This window comes from Typha latifolia, chromosome 7, assembly GCF_019914945.1.
Source record: "Typha latifolia isolate L0001 chromosome 7, TyphaL0001v2, whole genome shotgun sequence".
NCBI classification, from domain to species: Eukaryota; Viridiplantae; Streptophyta; class Magnoliopsida; order Poales; family Typhaceae; genus Typha; species Typha latifolia.
In genome coordinates, this window is record NC_133092.1 from 5,059,819 (window position 1) to 5,084,187 (window position 24,369).

At 36.3% G+C, this 24,369-nt stretch overlaps 2 protein-coding genes across 3 annotated transcripts; both read left to right on the top strand.

Annotated features, from left to right (window-relative positions):
- Positions 1–311: 311 nt before the first annotated feature.
- LOC140793071 (uncharacterized) lies at positions 312–10,024 on the top strand. 2 transcript variants are annotated; one of them, XM_073144427.1, is made up of 6 exons: positions 312–557; positions 800–892; positions 6,960–7,170; positions 8,102–8,178; positions 9,302–9,418; positions 9,553–10,024. In XM_073144427.1, the coding sequence occupies exons 1-6, from the start codon at positions 495–497 to the stop codon at positions 9,712–9,714; spliced, it is 723 nt and encodes a 240-aa protein (XP_073000528.1). In that variant the 5' UTR covers positions 312–494; the 3' UTR covers positions 9,715–10,024. The 2 variants fall into 2 exon arrangements, with proteins under 2 accessions (XP_073000528.1, XP_073000529.1); XM_073144428.1 differs by having other exon boundaries at positions 6,983–7,170.
- Positions 10,025–15,405: 5,381 nt separating this feature from the next.
- On the top strand, positions 15,406–15,938 carry LOC140792632 (uncharacterized). The gene has a single exon (XM_073143735.1). It carries the CDS (start codon positions 15,478–15,480, stop codon positions 15,811–15,813), a length of 336 nt encoding a protein of 111 aa, XP_072999836.1. The 5' UTR covers positions 15,406–15,477; the 3' UTR covers positions 15,814–15,938.
- The last annotated feature ends 8,431 nt before the right edge of the window (positions 15,939–24,369 follow it).

Consider the following 24,369-nt stretch of genomic DNA (forward strand, 5'->3'; position numbering starts at 1 on the left):
CAATTTCTAATGCTTTTTTCTTTATATAATAAAAAAATGGTAGAAAAGGGTTCCTCTCTCCCTCCTTTCTCATAGAACAAGATGGCAATTTTCTAAGGTAAATAAGAGAAACTAAAGAGAGAAGAGAATAAAAAACTTGTGGTAATCTTTGTAATCGGCGTAATAACTCTCACTTACAGAAGCCAAGAGGAAGCAACTGCCGACTTCTAATCTTTTTGCAACTTGAGCAACGCGGCGCCGGCTTCACATGTTAGGATAAGCCGATCGACTCGTTTCGCCTTAAAAGTCCATTAAACACGGGCTTGAGCCTTGAGGTAATCGTACCGACGGTTCGCCGCCTCCTCTTCCGCTCTGTTAACCCTCTTTCGAGTAGAAGGCTCCAATTTTTCCATTCCTCCTCTTTCCATCGACGACTACGAAGGCGCGGGAAAGAGAAAGAAACAAGCGAGTCGAGAAGAGTTCGATTATAAAAAACGCTCAAATAGCGAGGTTGAATGGATGGGAATCGACCGAGAAGAGCATCTCTCAAAGCCAAACATCCCAATTGGAAGAAGAAGGTATAGGTTGTTGTGGTTTCTTACCGATTTGAATCGTTGAGTACTTGGGTAGTCTTCGTTCGATCAAGAGTGGATCGGTTCGGTGTCAAGAGTTAATTTTTCTTTTGTTGAAGCATAGTATGTTTTTTTATCCTTCTTTATACATGTTCTTTGTAGTTGGTTAAATTGGATTAGCTAGTATTTGAATACTGCGTCTTCTCCTATTGCATGTATGTTTAAAAATTCCATCTTGATCTGTGCAGCTTAGCCAGAATTGCTTAAGAAGAGTCAAAAAGGAGAGAGCCCAATTGCTATGGAAAATTAGGACAAATGGACACCAAACTCCAAATGAGAAGGTCTGCACTTTACCCTACCTTTTTCTCTTTTAGGTCTCGCTCTCTAGGTAACTAGAGAGCAGCTTTGTTGCTATCGTTCTGTAATTGTCTCATGAAGATGGACTTGCAGGTAGCCTATGGCGAATAAGTTTAATTTTTTGTAAAACTGCAGCAAGAATGCACAATAATCCCATGATCTAATATTTACTGGATAGTTGTGTGAGTTTGTTAAGGCAAAAGTGCCAAATTGACAATCTAAGCATGGTAGGGAGTATCAACATATTGATGGGTTCTATGGTACCAAACTGATAGGCTCTAATACCACTGATAAGGTGACGGAACAATTCCTTTGAGATTTGAATTTATTGCAGGAAGTAGTCCGCGCAAGTTAGGAAAAATATTCACCAAATATTCTCCTTGATCTACGTTTTTTGTATTTACGCCATTCGCATATTCAAACTGCAATTGGAACGAAAACACGATATATTACCGATGATGGTGGTGGTGACAGGTGGAGTAGATGTTAGGGTTATGGATAATAATGGAGATGATGGTGGATGGGTGGTGTTGTTTAAGAGATATAGACGAAGAGGAAGAAGTGGTTGAGATCCCAAAGAAGAGGGAGGACTCGACAGACGAGGGAGATTAGAAGTTATGAGAGACCTTGCCAATGGTAGAGGTGGTAGGTTGGTGAAGAGGGAGGAGGGAGATTAGAGTAGAGAGAATAGAGAGAAGATAGGAGGTAAGAAATCAATAATCCACTAACATAATGAATTTGACTGCCATCCACACCTTTATATAGGCTAGCCAATAAGCCCTAAAAATAATAACTAACCCTAATTCTAGAAGATTCTCGCCGATCGCGTTCGATCACGCCCGATCACGTTCGAACGTGCAAAAGGCATTCTTTGTATGTGCGAATGCGATGTGTGTTCGAACGCGCGTTACGCGTCTTCTGTATTTGCGAACCTGGTATAGGCGTTTACAAATGCGTTCGAATGCACCCCCAACCGCGTTTGGACGCGAATTACAAAAAATTTATTTTAATAAAAATAAACAACTAATGCAATAAGAAAATATCCTAACTAAGTGTATCAGCCCATCACGCTTCCCCCACCTTGCCCTCAAGGTGTGAAGTCGGGGAAACGCTCCAAGATATTAGTCTCCAACTCCCATGTAGCCTCATCGAATGGCTTGCGCAAGGTCACCTGTCGATACGATTGTATCCTCACAAACACCCAACTGCCGATGTCGAACTCCTGCTCCCTATGACTGCGATCATAAACTTGCTTCATACGATTTTGAGCAAGTTTAAGATGGGCACGCAACCTCTTTAATCTGGTGGTCTCTATCCATCAAAGCTAAGTTCACCTCCGTCCGATTTGCAGATGCCACTGGATCATAAGCGCGTAATGTCGGAGTCGTGCGCCCATATACCATCTCAAATGGAGTCATGCTAATACTGTTGTGGTAGGCGGTGTTGTAAGATCACTCCGCCCACGGTAAGAACTCCAACCATCGTCTCGGTATCTCTCCAACAAAGCACCTCAAGTACTGCTCAATGCTTTGATTGACCACCTCAGTTTGGCCGTCCATTTGTAGATAGTAAGCCGAACTGAAGTTCAATTAAGTCCCTTATAATATGAAAAACTCCATCTAAAAGTCGCTCATAAATACACGATCACGATCCGAGACAATCGTGTGTGGCATGCCATGTAACCGAGCAACATCTCCGGCGATGAAGCGACGATAATATCCGGTCAGTCCCAATAATCCTCACAATCCTGTGGTGGTAATAAGGATTGGCCAAACGGTCATGCATGCTACCTTTTGAGGATCCACCGCTATACCTTCCGCTGAGATGATGTGGCCTAAATACTCCACTTGTGGTACTCTCCATAGGCACTTGGACTTCTTAATCTTTAGCTGGTTTTGCTTCAATAATTTTAGCATATCCTCCAAATGTTGCCAATGCTCCCATTCAGTCCTGCTATACACCAAAATATCGTCAAAGAATACCAAAACATACTTTTGCAAGAGAGGCCAAAATATATCATTCATGAGGCCTTGAAAAGTAGCTAGAACATTGGTGAGATCAAAATGCATCACCTGGAACTCGTAGTGCCCGTCCGGAGTTCGAAATGCAGTTTATGCACATTCGCCGGGTGAACTCTAATTTGATGGTATTCGGCCCTCAAGTCAAGCTTGCTGAATATGGTCACCCCTGCAAGCTTGTCCAACAACTCCTCTATGACCGGAATGGGATACCGATCCTTGACGGTGATAGCGTTTAGTGTCCGGTAGTCGACATAAAAGCGTCATGTCTCATCCTTCTTTCGTACCAATAGCACGGACGATGAGCAAGAGCTATGACTTGGTTGCATGAGGCTTTGCTCCAACATCTTGGCTACTATCTTGGAAATAACTTCTTTTTGCACATGTGGATACTGATATAGCCTCACGTTTACCGGTGCAGCCCCGAGTACAATCTTTATGCGATGGTCCGTCGTTCGCCTCGGTGGCAACTTCTTTGGTTCCTTAAATAGTCCAGCAAATTTGTCTAATAAATTAGACAACTTGATGGTAATATCTGGACTCATTTGAGGCTCGTTTTTCTTGGTCCTAACTAAAGAAGATAGGCCAAATCATACGCACAAGGCAACCCCACCATCGGCTGCATCGCTGGAATCGGCGAAGACCGAACGCCATCAAGCCGCACATCTTTGTTTCCTTGCTTAAATTTCATCCACATGCTCCGGAAATCAAATGTGACGAGTCCCAAACTTTGTAACCACCGAGTGCCAAAGACAATGTCCGCTTCTCGCAGCGCCAACGAATACAAGTCCACTATGATGTCGTGTCCTTGCACCCGTATACCGACCCGACGACACAAGCTCTCCGCCTTAAGCTTCGTGCCGTCTCCAATAGCATCGTCAAACCCTGTGGTCAATTTAGCATCCAAGCCCAATCTCCTCACTAACCTCTTGTCTAGAAAGTTGTGTGTACTCCCCGAATCGATGATGATATGCACACAATGCTTTCTAACGAGTCCATCTACCCGCAATGTCCTCGGCGCGGAAGTACCCGAATATGCATGCATCGATATTTCAGCTTGGATATCTTTCTTCACGCCCTTCTCCACGGCCTCCTCATGAACCTCCTCTGAACAATCTCCATCGCCAACAACCTCATCGTCCTCCTCGAGACCGTTGATAAGCATCACACTCCCGATCGGTTTGGAACACCGATGATCGGGAGTGAAACATTCATCACATCGAAAGCAAAAGCCCTTCGCTCTTCGCTCCTCCACCTGGACAAGAGTGAGAGTTCGAACATGGGGTCTTGTGCCTCTTATAACATCGGAAGGTCTCAAAGGTGGTTGTGGTCTAGTACTAGCGTTGTTGTCTTTGAACCCTGCAGAATTTTAGCCGACGTTCTAGGCGCAAATCGCTCATCTCGATTGCCTCAACTTGTTTTTGCTGCCATCTTAAGAGCCTTATGCTTTTGCTCTATCCTCACGGCCTTCTCAAAGACCTCCTCAAGAGTGGTAGGATAAAGAACACGAACATCCGCAGCCCTAAAATAAATGTGCTCATCAATGTCGATTCGGGCCAAGGTGGCTCACAACGACTACTAACTCTTTTAAATTTAGCTTGGTACTCCAATACGGTCGTCCTCTGAACTATCTTGCTTAATGTGGCAGCAAAATCTTCATATGCCATTGTCTCAAATCTACGCGTAATCTTTCTACAAAAATTAGCCCAACCGATAAATCCTCCACCACGAATAATCGATCAATACCAATGCAATGCCGTTCCTTGGAGGTGAAAGCTTGCCATCTAGACCTTTGTGTCCTCCGCTGTCCCTTGACAATCAAAGTATTGCTCCACTTGAAACACCCAATCTGTTGAATCACCACTTTGGAATTTTGGAAAGTCCCAGCATGTGGTTCTTCCTCGAATAGTATTGTCGGATTTGTGAAAGATCCTTAGTTCAGGTCTGAACTTTTGTGCAGGTTGATCTCCTTCTCTAAATCCTCGAGCACGTTCATCACCATCTCCGAAGCGATCAACCTCATCTTCAAAGTGTCAATCTTCCTTATCGACGAAGCACACCAGTGCCGCACACCTCTCAAGTTCCACCACCATCGGTCTTAGATTTTGTATTAGAGGTGGGGGATGATGTGTAGGCATAGATAAAAGAAGATCATTGATATTAACATATCGCACCTAGACTTGTAGGGTATCGGTTCAGTGTGGTCCCACCACTGGTCCTTCTTGAGGCATCAATCTTCGTCGAGGAGATGCCGAAGCCGATCGGTTCATGACATATTTCTTTAAAGTATTATGATCATTCTGCATTGCGATAACTCTATGTAGCAATGTTTGGAACATGCCCCTAAGTTCATCCGCCAAGCCCATATTTACACCCATAGACGTTGGTTGGCTCGGTCCTACTGTGGTCGCTCCAAGGGAATCAGCCTTATAGTTTGGGTTATCGTGGATTGAGTCTTCCCTTGTCGGTGTGCTCTCCATTGGTCTCCTTATTGATGTTATCTTCCTTATTTTCACCATTAATGGAGGTCTGAGGTTCGCCTGGCTCTGATACCAAATTGATGGGTTCTACGGTACTAAACTGATAGGCTCTGATATCACTGATAGGGTCACAGAACAATTCCTTTAAGATCTGAATTTATTGTAGGAAGCTGTCCGCGCAACCTAGGGAAAATATTCACCAAATATTCTCCCGTAGTCGAAAATTAACGAAAGAATCGATCCATACACCCTAATTTACGTTTTTCGTATTTACGCCCTTCGCAGATTCGAACTGCAACTAAGACAAAAACACGATATATTGCGGATGATAGTGGTGGTGACGGGTGGAGTGGATGTTGGAGTTATAGATGATAATGGAGATGAGGGTGGATGAGTGGTGTTGTTTAAAGGATATAAACGAAGGGGAAGAAGTAATTGAGATCCCAAAGAAGAGGGAGGACTCGACAGCCGAGGGAGATTAGAAGTTAGGAGAGACCTTACCAACGGTAGAGGGAGTAGATTGGTGAAGAGGGAGGAGAGAGATTAGGGTAGAGAGAATAGAGAGAATATAAGAGGCAAGAAATTAATAATCCAATAGCATAATGAATTTGGCGGCCATCCATACCTTTATAGAGGCTAGCCAACAAGTCCTAATAAATATAACTAACCTTAATTTTAGAGGATTCCCGTCGATCGCGTTCGAACGTGCCCGATCACATTCGAATGTGTCCGATCGCGTTCAAACGCGCAAAAGGCATTCTCTGTATGTGCGAACGCGATGCAGGCGTTCGAACTCGCCCGACCACGTTCGAACGCGTATTACGTGTTCTCTGTATTTGCGAACCTGATGTAGGCGTTCACAAATGCATTCGAACGCCCCAACTGCATTCGAACGCGACCTACAGAAAATTTATTTTAATAAAAATAATGCAATAAGAAAAAACCCTAACTAAGTGTATCACATATATAGGAAAATAGGGAAAATTCTACTGATCTGGCAAAAATTAACTGCCTGTAATATCTAGGATATTGGAGATGTCAGAGGCTTTATTAGAATATGGATGCCTTATTGAGGTCCAGCCTTATGGAAATCAAAACTTTTAATAGTCAGTTCAGATAGACAAAGAGGAATAGTAAGAACGGCAGCTTATGGTTTTACCGGTGATTATGTATTTCATGTCTTGACTCATTTTGATATTTTGCTGGAATTAGATGCATTAGATGGTATTGAACTGTATGCCATTGTAGTGGAATGCACCAGTGCTTTGCATTATGTCTTGATAATCAATTGCAGTGATAAATAATTTTGATAGATTGCTTGTTATGGTACGTAGGTATAAAGTTATTATCAGGCACACCCACCACACCATAGAAAAATATGGAAGGTTTTCTTATGCAACTTGAGGAAGATGATTTCAGTTTCTGCATACAATGGCAAATGATATATATATAATCAGTTCAGTCTATTCTCATCTATATAGTAATATTTAAAATCTTGAACTTTGTTTATAATTCTTTCGTTTCTGATTACACGTTCACTGCCAATTTAACAGGAAATTGTGGATTCTGCATTCAGGGATATTGTTTCTGATGAGCTGCAGAAAATCAAGCAGTCATCTATGAATGAAAGCCAGAGCGCAGAACTCGATCTCATATGGCAATATGATGGTCAATTCACAGCTAAGTCAACTGAAAGTGAAGAGTTATTGCTAGAGATGGAAAGACTTCTTTATGAAGATCTTAGAGAAGAAATGATCAGAAGAGGTAATTACTAGTTTCTTTTACTTGCTTGAAAATTTAGGTTTAGATGGGGGAGCGTTCTGCACATTTTGCTTTATCATAGAAATCTGAAAGTTGGATTGCAGAATGTTCACTTACATAGCAGGTTCAAGAAATATATTTAACTAGCGATACAAACGCTTGTGTATGTATATGTTTTCTGACTACTGAGTCAAGTACTCGTCATACTCAATACACCAAATAATCTATTAAGCTTCACAAAATTATGTTTTCTTTCAATTCTCATGGCAAACGCCATCTTGATTCTTCTTGAACATTATTACACTTACCTTGATCTTGAACTATTTATTGACCATGCTTTTCCTTCTATTTTGGATTTTTTGTTACACTCTTTTGCATTCATCTTAAGTAGATGCTGCTTTCTTCCAGGGTGCTTCTATGTTAAACTATTGTTTATATAAAAACAAGCAAACATTTCTTATCTTGGTGAAGTAATAATACTAGTCACTGGAGTTGTTGAAGGACATAGGTGAAGTTTTGTTGTTTCTTTTTTATCAATAACAGAATTAGAGTGAAAATTGACAGCTATATGTTCTTTCTGAACTATTTTGATGTTGTATATTTTCATTATGGACATGAAACATAGATATATTTAAATTTGTGGTACTCCCCATCATTGGAATTTGGTACTGTTTCCTACTTCTCAGGATGATTTGATAAGAATAATATAGGTTATCTAGTATTAATTCGTACTTCTATAAGTAAGTTTTTACCTGTCAATAACATGTAAAGTACCTGAAACTGGTTTTCTGATGAGACCTAGATTTTTATATTCTCTTCAAAGTATCTGATTTAATTATTCCATTAATTAGTATGTGCTTAGCTTCTCATTGAGCTTTATTTATATAATAATTAGTCCTTAATATTGTCATAAATGGTTGACTAATCATTACAGAGCTAGAGGTCTTCGAAGAAGAAGATGCATACTTAGCTAGGGCAGCTTTTGAACACATGCAACTAAATGATAAACAGGTATGCTTAATGAGCACATGCCAGTGTTTTTAATTTGATTTATAATCTATACATAGTTGTTGTCCATTTGCTCATCTACTTAGAAATAGTTCCATGCAAATGGAGAGGCTCATATTGTTATTTCTTCTCACGTTCATGAGCACATGTTGGTGTTTTACTGTTTTTAATTCGATTTACAATTTATACATTGTTGTTGTCCATTTATTTATTGAGTAGCACTATCAAGTTACATGAAGTTTGCAACACTGTTGCTCCATGAGTAACACTGTCAAGATTTACACATAATATTTCTAAGTTGGGATTTCTGAACTTCAGATTTCCTCTTCAAAGAATGTGCAGTCGTTGGGGCTGGACTGTTACTAATGTGCTAATTGACTTAAAATTGCACCTTAACTATTGTTCTGCCAGAGTAGCCCTCATTAAAGTGAGCATTTAATCAGTGTAAGATATTAGACATGTTAATCACTGAAACAGTTTGGAACAATAGCTAGTTAGAAGATCATTGCATGCACATGTTGCACGCATACAAAGGGTGCAACAATGTACTCTTTTAGTATACCACTACTTAGGATGTACTTTATGTGGCTTACTCCAGAATTTTGTCAATTGGTATTACTTAACTATTTGTTGACATTTTTTGCGAAACTGAGAGTTAGTGGTACAACACTTGGGAAATGTATTCGTTCCATCTTTGCCTATGTGCAATACATGGAAAGAAAATCTGCTGGTGTGTGTTTGGTTAAATATAAATATATAACACAATAATACATAGATGCCTACGTGTAGTCATATTTAGAGTAGGAGATGTATGTTATAGTTTAGAAAGCTCGCAGCATATTTTAATACTATCCACATAAATGCCCTGCCAGCATGCAAAGGGTACAGCACTACTCAGTATTAGTGGCTTTGGCTTCACATGGCAGGTTTTAATTGTTAGAATCTGCATTGCTTTTATATTGGAACACATATCTTTTACCTGTTCCTGTCAAATGTTTTATAATGGCTCCCTGTTGATTTTGCTGCATTATTCCAAGGCATACATTCAGTTAGTTTTCCTGTTTTATTTGAATCTATCAACTCTTCGTTGCTTATTGGCTGCTGTTTGGGAAAATATTCATTTTAGGCCGTCCAGAATGACAGAGTATGGTGTCCAATCTGCAAACAAGGAGAGCTTAGAGAGACCCATCATCTCATACATTGTAGTTGTTGTAGCCTGCACCTTGAGCTTGGAGATGATAAGGTTGGACATTACCCACTCATGCATTTCTTTTAGAAAATAAGACTTCTAAGGAACATTGGATTTGTGAAGTAATTATTTTAGAAGATTGGTTTTTATATAAGATTCTTCTCATCTCTTTTATCTCGTTCCTTCAGGTTAACCTGGACTTCTTGCGAGATCGATTAGCTGAAGTACACTTGGAACATTTAGACAGAGGATGCAAAGCAACACCAAAGTTCTCTATGCATACTAAATTTGGATTGACTGCACTTTACATCCAGTGCGAAGTATGCAGCGCCTTTGAAATTGTAGTATAACTCGTAACAAAACTAAAAAGGAAGAACTACAGTACAGAAGCTGAAAAAGTTTGGAGAGGTCATTGTAAAATCTTGATTACCTTTTCCTTTTATTTTTGAGAGTTGATTGTAAAAGAGTTAATTGTAAAATTATTTGATTTTTTGGAGAGAATTCTTCAAGGGTTAAGTAGATTGTGAAATTCACGTTAAGTATGGATCTGATCCAATCCATCTGTGTTTGTGTTGACATCGTCTATTTTCATGTAATTGAATTACAAAGAAAAATATTGGAGTATGCAATTCCACCTTATTATTCGATTAGTTGATACAACATTGGTGGTCTCTAAATTGATGTATATACTCAGTGTTCTAGCTTATGGAAGAGGTAGATAGGAGAATGTGCATTTAGGTACTTGTCACTCACATTTTATCAAACTATGCAAATATTGAAAAAATTTCCCCTCTTCTCTTTTACATAAAAGGTATGCTCATAAAGGCTCAATGAGCCCCATAAAGGCTTTGTGCAAACTCTGTAATTGTTTGTATCTTGGACCAGGCATGGTACAGTCCTTTTTATTGGGGCCATTGGGCTGCAACATTTATTTCAACTTTTTGGGAGTTACTGGCATAATCAATTTTATCTGACAACATTTCTGAAGCTGCCTTTCTTCATTATACAATTTAGTTCTTATTGCCCTTTTCCCCTTCTTTTTTCTGGGTTACAGAGAATTCCTGCCTGCATTTATCATTGTATGTAAGTAAAAAAAAACGATAAGGAAGAACAACAGGTAGAGCTCACTTGGCATTGAACTAATTATTTTGTTTCACTTTTTAGGTTTTTTTTTTCTCTAACCATTGTCTTACATTCCTTCCCATTTATTTAATCCTGATCATGTTTTGCATGGAGAAAAGAAGAAGAAAAACATCAGATATCATACCAAAGGTGTCACAGAATTCAATCCAAAAGATTAACAAAGTCCACATTATCCAGAAAGGATGAAGAACATTTGGCTCCTAGGTAAAGAAAACTAAAACAAAAAACAAAGAGTACTTTTCTTGAGCTTGCATGCCAGCTTTGAATGGAATGTAGAGATCACTAAAAGCTCTCAGATTTGGAAGGGAGGAAGATCTTGACTGCATGCATGACTGCAAGCTAGCTGGAGATTTGTCATGTTGTTCATGAAGACCAAAGGAATCTTTTCTACTTCATGGGGGTGGGGGTGGGGGTGGAACCCTCCACTATCACTATGACAATGTTATTGTCCTCCACTTCCATTTGGGTAGGTAGGCAGGGTTCATCTGCCATCTATCTGCCATCCTTGTTTAAAGAATACTGGAAGCTTTGTTTATTCCCCCAAAAATTAAATAAAATACATAATAGGTAATTAATAAGAAGAGTTCATATAGCTTCTAACTCCTCACATTTCAAAGCTTCTAAGATTAGGATTTTCTTTTTCTTTGCATGTCCTCACTTATTATATTCTAGGTAATGTTTGTTAGGAACAAAGTATAGTTTTTTTTTCTTCTAATGAGACATCCTAGTCAAGAAATAGAATATAAGGCAAGTGTCATTTAACTGATTATTTAGTTTAAATAGTAATCACTGTTTTTTTTTTTACATATATTACTCGTGAGATATCTTACTCATTAGACGACGATAAATATATATATAAGAAAACAACAAAAGACCTTGCACTACTCTAGGATTAGAAAGAATTGCAGAAGAAAATATATCAAAGTATGTTATGTTCAATAAGACTAACATGTAGATGGCCATATGAGAACAAAGAATGTGGTATGATCAAGATTCTATGTGAAAAAGAGAACTTTCTTTCAAAAGAGGATGGCTTAAAATAAAGAAAAAAGAGAAGGTTCTTTTTCCAAACAAAGATATATAAACTGAGATATGTATTGGTCAACTAGATCAAGCAGCAACTCCCCCATGTAAGATCTTGTAAGAAACCAAGGACAATAGCCTAAAACCATTTGCCCCTTTTGTTGTTGGGAGATGATTCATGCCAAATGAATCCAAAAGCAAGCAAATCTTCTTTATCTCATTAGTGTTTCTAATTTAATTATAGGTCACCATCAAATCTTCTTATCTCATTGAATATCTTTAGGTCAGAAAAATAAACCGATAATTACATCTAAAGTCCATAAAATGTTGTCCATCTTTATATAGACATCCTCATTTATTTTTGACGGCATATTGACCTCTTTAACTATGTATGAATGTCTCTTTCATTACTTAAAAAAAATCATGCAAATAATCAATTTTTATGTTTTTGTTTAAAGAAAGAGATAATAATTAATATTAAGATAATCATTAGATATTCTTAATTAACGCTATCAGGCTCCATTCACTTGTAGAAGAAAAAAAATTAGTTTAATATAAACCTGCGTATACTAGTATAGCAAGTAAACAACTATTTATCTCAATACTAGCTTATTAGTAGCACCTATGTTTCTCTCCTTTCCTCTTTCATTTAATATTTTTATATTTACTAGCTATAGGCTATTATTTTACCCCCTTAAAAGGATGTTACTTTAATCAACTATCATTTTAATTACTCTCTTCGTATTTTCTCTTTCTTTTCTCTCTCCTCTCATCATCCATCAATTATAAAAAAAAAATATTTTAGTTATTTGTTAAAATATTATTTTAACTTTATATTTATAAAAAAAATACTATAATAATTTATACCAATATAACCTCTCTTATGTAATTACATAGTAAATGGGCATACCTATATTTTCTCTCTTTTTGAAAAATATCTACAGACAGATGATTCATTAAGTTTCAAATAGTGGTTACAACATAATAGACAAATAAGAAAGGGAGATAAGATGAAATCCTATAACAAGTCTTGTTCTCGGCCGAAAAACAAACTGAGTAATAATTAACCTAGAATATCAATATATAACAAACAAATACAAGTATCATATAACAAACCTCTCTCTTGGCCTACCGAGGCTACCTTGCAAAGAATAAATACATGCAAAGAGACTTAGACTCAGAGTGCTTCTCAACCAAAATAGACCCATCAGGGCACAGCGTAGAATGTAAATTATTAAATAATAAGTGAATGCCGGTCAGCCCAAAGATTTAGACTAAACTCTTAAAACTTGCTCTCTCTTTCTACTTTCCACATACATATGACTACGAATGATTCAAATTTGAAAAGCAAACTCCATCAAATGCATCACGTCGTCAAATCAGTCAACGTTGATATCGTTTCCTCGAAGGTCCAAGCTAGTGGATAAGTGCCAAAATGATCACATCTTTTTCTTGACTTTGGGAAGCTCTTGTCATGATTCATGACTCGTGGACTTCATTGATGATGTTAATTACTTAATTAGTTGTCTTAATTGCCGTGTTAACTCCTCTTGCAACCTCTAATAATTAAATGGAAAATGTTAAACTAGTCTTTTGATCAACCAAACACGGCTCAGCACTTGATGGTGATGGTACTACCCACCTCTAAATGACTCCTAAATTATATGTTATTTTTCTTAAAAAAAAAATTTTTAAAATATATTCAAAGAATATTCGTAATAGAAGGTCGTTGAATGTAATAAATATATATAAATGACTAAAATATTTTGAAAGGTTAGAGCATAAAATATTTGTCACTGATTCAGTTCTGTGCATAATTCATGTACTATGATTAAAGCAACCCAATTTATTTTCATATCCAAGTTTTGATAGTTATGGGGTTGAGACTTAGTATTCATATCTAGATAGTCTATTGACTATGCTAATTCGAATCAATATCTGCAAATTATTTAGTTTAAAATATGATGAAAATAGTAAGATAAAAAAAATACTTTTATGTGAATCTTTAATTTAATTTTCACATATATTTATTAATTATTTGTAGATATCAATAATTATATCATAAGTTCTTATACATTTAAAAAATCCTATATCTGACTTGTATCTTGGTTATACTTAGCAAATGTAGTATTTAAGTTCCTTATCTATTCGCTATTCATATCCAAAGAAAATAAGGTCAGAGCTCTACGGTCGTCTTTCAAAACATTGCACGTTATATAAGGTTAAAATAGTCTTTTCTTATTCTTAATTTCGTTTTAATCATAATTAATCTGTTGGCCTTTTCGTGCAAGAAACTCCTAATCTTTTCTTTTGCCTAGCATCCATTCTCTTTAAATGTCAATTTAATGTGTCAAGTGTTGTTAGTAGCTTTTCAAGTTTGGACTTAATTCATTAAATAATTTTGAGCAGGTACTAAAAGACTTTTTTTTCGCGTATTATTTATGAATCACACCCTCCATTTGTGTTTTATTATTTTGCACTGTCTTGTCGAGTTTTTAATAGTTTTTAAAACTTGGGATATTTTTAAGCACTAAAAGCCAAAGAACGAATTGGAATCATGAAGGTCCAAAAGTCAAAAGTGTAAACAATAATAAACACAAAATGCGTGGTGTAATTTATAAATGTCTCTAAATTAAATTTAGATTTTCCCAGATTAGTCCAGAAAACACTCTTCTATATACAAATATGAGTTTGGTCAAGGGGAGAAGATCTTCTGCAACTCTCACTGCAGGACGTACTTCTAGCAACCAATCAATGGCTGATAAGTACTCAAATGCAGAAAATTCCTACGACAGGAGCTGCAATTAATCGGCGGCGTCCTGGATTGTGCCGGTGTTCGTCTTATCTTAATCATAATAATACTTTGACCAATTCTTCTATAAATAAAATAAATAGTTATTTGACAATTATGATCCTTTTGTGTTAACATACAATATATTAATTAATTAACATTAAATACTTCATTTTTTTTTAAGAGGGTTACATCCCCAAATGAATTTTGCCTAGAAAGCAACTAATCATCAATAAGATTCTTGCCCTCTCTTACTATTATATATATATATATATATTCTTTCTTTTGATCATTTATGAGCCCGAAGGCTAGATATAGGCTAGATAAAGAATAATATTGGCCTCCCTAGATACAGATACACTTACATTCTATCAAATTTTAGTAAATATATTAAGCTGTACTATAAGTCATGCATGCCGCCGAATAATTATTTCGAACTAAACACAACTGAAACCTGTTCCAAACCATTGCTTTGTCGAACTGTTTCTCCAAGCCAGCCGCACTATAGCCATCAATCGAGTCGAGTCGAGTCGTTGAGCTAAGTCACCAAAACCATCAAATAATTTTGGCATTGGAGGCGATCATATAACTTTCTTAATCATAGAGAAGGGTATCTACTATTTCTACTAGAGTTGATTGGTGTATTATATGTATTCCAAGATGATAACCGGAAACTTATACTAGCAAATTGGAAGCATATCTCCGACAAGACCAGCTATATGTATGTATATATATAACCTCCGTAACTAATTTATATTCCAATTCTTAGGAGCTTTCCTTTAATCTACAAATAAATGCAAACCAAACTAAGGAAAGCATCACTGCTCCAACACCTGTTCCTAATCACGAGTCGTGCACTCACAGCTAACCTCTAATTTTTTTAAAATACTTTTTTGCCCCTCTCCACCATCAATATCCAAGGTGCAACCCCAATTGTTAATTTGGTCAAATTCCTCATTCAAAATCCAATCATCCGCCGCCAAATATACTGATTTTAGTAACCTCCTGCACCCAGACCTGTAGAGGATCAACGGCCAAAAGAATAAGCCATATCTAACTCCTCTTTCTTCTTCTTTCTTCCTCTCTCTCCTATTCCTATATAAGTGAACTCCATATCTAAAACCTACTTCCATTTCAAACCAAACACAAGTTGCTAATGGAAGGTCTCATCCCATTCATCTACAGAGCAATCAAGAGAAGAAGAAGTAGGACGTACTACAAGTGCTTGTCCTACGGCGCCGCCCAAAGGTTTAATACCACGTACAACTTCCATGACCAGAACCAGAAGTTCCTCCCTTCTGATCCTCTTCCTCCTCCGAGATTTGGAAGCTTCCGCGAAGACCGCAAGGCCCACCGCCGCCGCCACACGATGCAGGACTTCTCCGACGAGGTCTTCTCGCCGGAGGATGACTACCAGAGGCGAGGCCGCTTGCCCAAGGACGTGAGATCGAGAAGCATGCGCATCTTGTCATGTATTGGAGCTGCTTTGTGAAGGGCAAAATTAAGTTGTAGATAAACTTTATTGTGTTGGTGATCATATGTGGAGGAAATTAATCAAGCAAACTATATATATATAATTGTGGGAATATGAATAAGATCTTTCTTATTTCTTACAAAGGTTTGAGATATAGTTTTAGCTTTAGAGTTGCAGTTGATGGAGTTCTTTATTTATCTATTTACTTATGCTCTATTTGAGTTGACTAGTCTTACCTTCTTTCTTTTAAGTGAACTATGGTTTCGTTTCTCTATCATTTGGGGTTGATATATCATATATGATAGATTTCTATTTAAACTCTATAAGTGCATATAGCTTGGATACCTCTGTGGCCTATTTTTTGAAAGGTTTAGCCTAGTTGTTCAATAATATATGATTAATATCTTTTGTCTAACATATGATTATCCTATAAACTCATGCCCTATAATATATATATATATATATATATATATATATATATATATATATATATATATATATATATATATATATCAACACATCACCTTCTTTATTGTACTGGGCTCATGTTGGGCCTTGGGGAGCTGTGGATCATTAAAGAGAATAGATGGGTAAATTTTATCTTTGAATTTGTTGAGAATTCATAAATTCTTGTCAATTCGTTAAGAATGCATTAGTTCGATAAGACTGCAAGATAATGGAAACATATGATAAACTTCTTCTTATACTAAAACTTTATTAATGTTTTTCTAAAATTCCTTGATTAACAGAGAAATCTTAGTGAATTGATACCAAAACAAATAATAATAAAAAAAATCACATCTCTTTGTTGAGCTAGTAATCCCATTTTAAAGTTCTTAATTGGCATTTCTTTGGCCTCTCAAGATAATGCTAGCCATTATCTTATAAAAACATATTTTCCTAGATATATATATTTGTTAAACATGTAACCTTGGACTTTATAATACTCCTATCTCACTCCTCTAATGACTTTTGAGATTAAACAATAGTAAATTTGGCAAAATCTAATCCAATTACTTACAGGAAATGAATCAACAATGAAGAAATTAGGGCACCATGAAAATAAAAACACCCCAAAACTTTCTAAAAGTGAGTCAAAGAAGGAAGCACAGACGTCTTAATCAACAGAGAAAAGAGTTGAAGCATGATTTGATGACAAACGCATCTTTTCTTGTCGTCCTTTTGGCCTTCCAAAGACGCCAAAATCCCAAAACACTACCATAGATTCATTCAATTTTAGGTTTTAGCCTGAATAAATTAGGATTCAATATTTGATGCCCATCCTAAAAACCATTCTCTCAGTATTTAATCTTGAGTGAGATCAAAGTTATGCATAATTGACTGAGTTAAATAATTCACATCCTCCGTAAAGAGAAGGATCGATGACAAGCATCATCATAAATCACAATAATAAAACCTATACCCAGTTCTTAGTTCATCAACTTATCTGTGAAAAATAGGAGCGCTTGTGTCATTGAGTACTATGGCCATTGTATTTGATGACTGATGCTTTTGTACTTATTTTCCATTGCATAATATGATTCATACTGGGGGATGGATTCATCTGACATGGTGGTGAGTTTTCTATGTGGTGAGAAGAGGGTATTATATTATTCCCTATCAAATCACACAAGTAAGCTGCTGTACTTGTTCAGAGAGAGAGAGAGAGTGAGTAATGTGGTAGGGCATCCCTACTTTTAACACTCAACTCCACTTTAAATGCCCTTCATTGGCATCCATTGATTCTTCCAATTGGGAATTTGGTGTCCCAATTCTTGGTTTTGTTTTGTTTGTTTGTTTTTTTTAAAGATTAATTAGGGGTGTCAAACTGGCTCTGAAATTAACTCAAATATTATATATATAATCTAAAAGTACTTTTTAAATCCTTTGAGCCGATTTGGTAGTAGATAAGAGAGCCAAGCTTGAGCTTGTGAGAGGCGGTCTCAGCTCGAGCTCGACTCATTTACACTTCTAAAAATTATAATTTGTTGGTGAGATGAATATCTCATGCGTGGCTTGTTTAAAAAGAAAAAAAAGATTTGACTTGATTGTCTAGGTCATTATATGTTCTGAAGCCTAAGTGCTTTTGTATCGATCGATGACTCTCTTATATCTCGTCTGTCTCTAATTCACCAGCTCTTAAATGAATAAAATAAGAAGAAAAAGAAAATCACAGTGGTCAAGTGGATTCCTCGTACATCACATGAACATAACATTGGTCAAGTTGTTGCCTAGTCATATGAATATTTAATTAATATAGAAGAGTTTCAGATCTACCCTAGTAGATAAAAAATAAATAAATAATTAATTATTACTGTTGCATTTACCTTTTTTTTTATTATAATGTGGCCAACACTATACGTCTATATACCCACGGTTTAAAAATGCTACTTCTCATGCAAAAAAAGAAAAAAGAAGAGAAAATTATAGGGGTGGTAGTAAATTATCATAGCCTCACTGTAGGAATTTCCTGCAGTAGAATACTTGGCCGCCTATGATTAGATATCAAATTTGGTTTAGGCTTTAACTTTGGCTCTTCGTAGCAGTTTGTAGTAGTACAATTCCTGCGGTAGGGGCAGTATGAGATCCGCTCCACTGGATTAAAGTTAATTAAAAATTACAAATCCAACCTTCTTATATTGACACATATTTTTTTCAAATAATTCCAATGGGATTAGTCATTAATCTATTAGGATAATAAGTATTCTAATAATCTCCAGCAGAGCAGAGGACGAATTTATTATCAAAAGATAAGGTACCACCCTACCACTAAGAACTCACAGTAGCCGTTGGATTTGCCACGTTTCGACCATCCAATCCATCTAAAAATTGACCCTGTTCCAACAAGTACTGCAGCACAGTCCAGACCCTCCCTCTCTCTCTCTCTCTCTCTCTCAACACTCAAAGCTTGCAGATAACTCCAGAGAGTAGCAGCAAATTGTGCAAAAACTCATCCCTTTCTATTTCTTCTCCCCCACTTTTTTTTGAGCCATGGGAGATTATAGAAGCCCTATGCTGCAAAACCCACTTCAAAGAATCCACTTTGGCTTCTCCTCCCTTTAGTTCTTCTTTAAATCTCCAAAACCTTCAGATTCCAGCTTCTTCTCGAGATCCAGAAGCCTTTCCGCCGCTCTCCTTTCGACGACCCACATCCCCATTTGGCCTTTTGAGCCCGCATTCTCGTCGCGAATCCGTTAAAAATCCGGTTTTTTTTTCTTTTAACGGTTCCCACCCACTCCTCTCGGTAGTTGGCACCTCCCCTGGAATGTCGCTTCCTCTCGAGTCACTGCCCGCGGCGGCGGCGCCGCCGCCTCCGGCAGCCGTGTACCGCGAGGCGTACAGATCGAGCGGCGGGGGCGGGTCGGTTGGGCCGGTGATCGCCGTCTTAGCGGTGATCGCGGTGCTCGGGGTCATGGCCGGGATCATGGGAAGGCTCTGCTTTGGCCGGAGGATTTGGGGCTACGGGCAGTACGATTTGGAAGGGTGGGTCGAGCGGAAGTGCCACTCTTGCATCGACGGGTGGCTGGACCCACCTCCGCCACCGCCTCCACCGGTGGTCCGCACGATAGCTAACGGCGGCCTCCCCGCGGGGCCGCCACCGCCGCCGCCGCAGGAGGGGAAGGAGGCAATGGAGATGGCTGAGTCCTGAGCTGGGAGTCTTGTGAGAAATGAGTGTCCTTTTTTTTCTTAACCTGGTTTGTTTCCTTCTTTATTTTTATCACTTTTGCTTTTGATATGTTTCTTTTGTTTCTTTCTTTCTTTCTTTCTTTTGGGTAGAGTCTTTCTTCTCTCTTTCTCCTTTCCTTGTCTACTTCTACATAATGATGGAAATGGTATGGAAAGCCATGGCATCAAAAGGATGCGATGTTCATGGATGTTAGAAGAGCTCTACATTCTATAACTTCCAAGTCTCCTTTGATCACTTGTTATTAGATTACTCTCTCTCTCTCTCTCTCTCTCTCTCTCTCTCTCTGTTTAATTTGAAAAAAAGAAAGAAAGAAAGAAAGAAAGAAAGAACTTTGTTGATATGGGTGTGAATTGCATTGGGTCCACATTCTGGAATCGTGGCATATTCTTTTGTGTTTTAATTAATTAATTAATACACAAGTGCATTGCCAATTTGAACCTTTTGGTCAAAATTTATTAATCCAATGGGTTGGGTTGATCTAAGGAAATAGGTTGTTACTATGAAACCATATTCTATTACCATAAACAAATCTAATCTAACTGTAGTGTTGCATGGATCGCAGGGTATAGACTTTAGAGTGTTTAGAATATGATGATGGTGGTGTTTTTTATATTAAATTATAGATTGAAGACATTCCTAAAGGAGAACCAGCGAAAACCCCTGTCTTACGGGTTTATTTTTTATTAACTGGAACCCTATCTTAGAAATATTTCCATTAGAATATTTCTTAATTTTAAATTGTTCCTATGTCAATGATATTTAGCAACGGTAAGATTAGAGTAGTGTGATTGTAACCAAAAAGAAAAAAAGAGAGTATATATTTATATATTCTAATATAAAAAAAAAAGGTGTTATTTAGATAACGTAGAGTTTGAACCATAAAAAAAAAGAGAGCATATAATATAAGACCTCCACTGCTCTCGGAATGAAGTTAATTCTACAATAAAATAAGATTTTTATTCTATAAATTATTATTATTCTTATGTTTGATCTGTATTTTCGAATAAAAAAAGCATAATTAATATAAAATCAAGAAAAGATGAGAAAACTATATTTTTATTTTTTATAAAAATATTATTTGATTTGATATAAAGTAGTAAGTTAATGATATAAATATAAAAAAAATAAATAAATTAGTAATAATATTTGTATTCTAAAATAGAATTATTATGATATTAGCTAACAGTATTTTTATTTTCTTTTTGTTAAAAATTGAGGCAGTATTGAAAGGGAAAACACACACACAGTTTGGTGGGGCTCATGTGGTAAGAGAGCCCACATGATTAGCTTTCCCAACACACTAATGCTAATGCTCCAGATTTCCTTCTGCCTTTAGATTCTTCAGGTGGGCCGCCCTACATTGCATTCTATCTCTTTGCCCTTTGCCCCCTCTCCTTATATTTATGGATTACAAATTTTTGAGTTATTTGTTGGAAAAAAAGAAGAAGAAAAAGAAGAATTTTATAAATAACACCGGACATTTTATCTACTCTGTGATTCACACTCTATCTTTAAAGTTTTTATAACACGATTCTTGCTTTCTCTTTATAAATCTCATTTAGCACTCTCTTTTAGTTTAAACGGTATCATCAAAGAAATATTTCGTTATAATATATACAGTAATTTATAAATATTTAAATTATCTATGCGTTCTTCAGAGGAGGGGCAAAGAGATAAAAGTTAAATTAATGTTGAGTATTGTAATAGTATAGGACTATAATATACTTATTTTTTTATAATACGTCTGTAGTGAAAATGTTTTAATATGAGATGTTAATCTTTGATGCTATTTGTGATGGATATGGTGGTATATAAATTATGGTGAATTTAGTCACAAAAAAAAAAAAAAAAAAAAAAATTGGGCAAGAATTTCAGAAATAATCATCAGTAAACTACATGATAGTTGTAAAGTGAATGAAATTATAGAACATCTATTTACATTAAACCAAACAAAGGGCAATATGATCAATTTAATTATTTTTATCTTTTATTCCAACTATCACAACTAAGCACCATTTTTATCTAATACATTATTACATTTATCATTCTTTTTCCAACTAAACACAAAAACTAAAAAAAAAATTAAGAAATTGTAATCACTTCATTATAGTCGTTTGTATCATTGTGAGTATTTTAGATTGAGGCACTAAATACTAATTATTAAGAAATTGTAATCACTTCATTACAATTGTGATAAGTCAATAATAGTTTGCTTGATGGTGAATCTAAAGGTACCTACATTAATTACTCCTAACAGTATCCTAGTCTCCTGATACAAATATCACTGCTATTTGGACAACAAGTAAAAAATCAATGGGGCTTAATTATGGTTATTTCTAGATAAATATTTTTCCTTATGTGTGATTACTTTCGTAACTATCACGGTCTGAGATAGACCTTAGGGCTCGAGGTCCAACTAATTGAGTAGTGCGTGATGAAGCTGAATGCAAGTCAAACAAGTGAAACTTCAGTAGTTAGTTTAGGAGTAATGTAGATATTAAAGTGATGTTTTATTTTATGGGTTCATCACATCCATTGTCATGCGTATGCATAGGCTTATTTACTAGTCCATATAGTTAAACTTATTTCCTGCTTTATAATTATGCATAAAAAGCATTAATTACATATGATAACTATGAGGTGTATGTCGTATGGTTGATAATGTTAACCAATTGCATGTATTATCATGTAGTTAAATTTTATCTCAACAGTGCCCTTTTATGTGCTTAACCTAGTGTTAGAGGCAAAATGATGCAGTATTTATATTTATATCGATCAATGCCTAAGATCATTAGGTTTAGGTAGAGTATCAAGTATTGAGTACGCTAGTTTAAGCAGGCGTGATACCGTCGAGTGCAAATATTACACATCGAATGATATTTAAACTATGATTAGAAGGTTAGGAGTTGTTAGTCTTAGTGGTACCTAATAGGCGCAAGTGTCGGTATTGAGCATAGTGCTTCGTGGCCCATGTTAAGCCTAGTGCTCCACGGTAATGGTGATGAATTGGAGGCATGTCTGGGTACTATCGAGGTTCGATACTAACTCATGCGATAGCAACGAGCCTATGATTTAAGTATTTCGCAGCAGCAGACAAATTGTCAGTAGTTCATGGGATAATGAGTAAGCAATACTATTATTAGATGTTTTTCCTCTTCGATGAGTGTTGCATATTTAATTGAGCTTGCTTATTATCCTTAGCACTTAGCATTGGAGGATCAAATGTATAACTGGGTTAGAAAGTGGAAATTAAATACCCATTAATAACTTATCTTTTATTTCTTCCCCAGTGGTGATTCATGTAAAAAAATGGTATGAAGCTGTATGCTAAAGATCTTATCTTGGATCTAGAAAGCTTGTGAATTAACAGGGATTACTTTTGCAACTATGCTATTATTGGTTTTCTTAATAGATATTTGAGTAGAAGTTATGTACTTTATTTTGTATTGGGTTTATTTTGTAATAGGTGGATCTAAATTATCACTCAATAGTGATGTAAGTATATTGGTATTATTAGTGTATGTGTTTGTCTTTTAATATTTCTATTGGACTTACTTTCCTCTTTAATGTTTGGTGGGATAATCTAGAGATAAGACACTAGATCTGGAGTGGTTATTTTATTATCCACCTAGACATCATGAATAATGGATTCTCTTGTGTATCTCTGTACCCTGGTGAGTTGGAGAAATTTATTTAATCGAATACTTAAACTACATTTTTAAAACCAATAGATCCCGGAGGAAAATAAAGAATGATATCACAGGTTTAATTTGTTATTTAAAAATTTATTTATCTGAGAGTTGTGTGGTCACGCTGATGGTAAAGTTTCTTTGTTGTTGGCAGTGATAGAGTTGATGAAATTCTTGTGTGACTAATGACTTATAAGAATAGGCATGAAGATCCTAACAGAGAATTGATAAGGTTACTAAAATATTATGTGGAAAAATAAGAATTTAGAAATAATGCGAGTAATAATATTTGAAAGCATTTATCTACGGTGAAGTGAAATTTTTTTGAGCTAAGTGTTCCATGTATGTTTATTTTTTTATATAATATAAGGTTATCATTTCATGTTATGTGTACCCCTTTTTTTCCTTAATTCATTAGTACATAGTATAAATCTTCTATTTATAGGAAATTGAATAGATAATTATTTGAAAATTTTAAATTATCGAGGACATGGTAAAATTAATTTGATATTTGCTGGAATGCTGAATAAGTGGACTAAGATTCTTACCTTGGATTTTGTCTATTGATCTTGTATCCGATGAATCTTATCTTATAATTATTGAGGACAAAATTCTGTTTATGGTGGGAGTGTTGTAAGAAGTGGGTGTTATTTGTACTTTTTTTTTCTCAAATCTAACATAGTAATTAAAATAATAATAATAATAATAAATGTGGCAAAGCTTCCGAGGCCTTGCTGCAGCCCCCAAGATTGAACCGGGATGGGCTAATCAACTCAAAACGCAGCAGAAAGAAAAGGGAGGGAGGGAAAGAAAGAAAAGAATAAATAAAAGGACGGGGAAGAAAGCATCACGGCGTATTGGTCGGAGGCCGGACGATTGGTGGTGGTGCAAGAAAGGCCGGCTTGGTCGGAGAAGATGAAGAAGGATCCTGCAGCACACAAGCTTGAAGCTTGTTACAGTTTATCTTTTTGATTATTCATAACACCTGAAAGTTATATATTGATTGTGCAAATAACCTAACTCTCTATAAATACAATAGCTTTATCAAACTCTAGCTAATATATTAAGCCGTCTAATGTAAATTTCAATGCATGGCTACCGAACTACTACTAAAAATTACCAAATAGTTTTTTCGACGATAATTATTTAGGGTTGAAGAAAACCCTGCGACCTCTTTGGTCGTAAGAGAGGTACCTA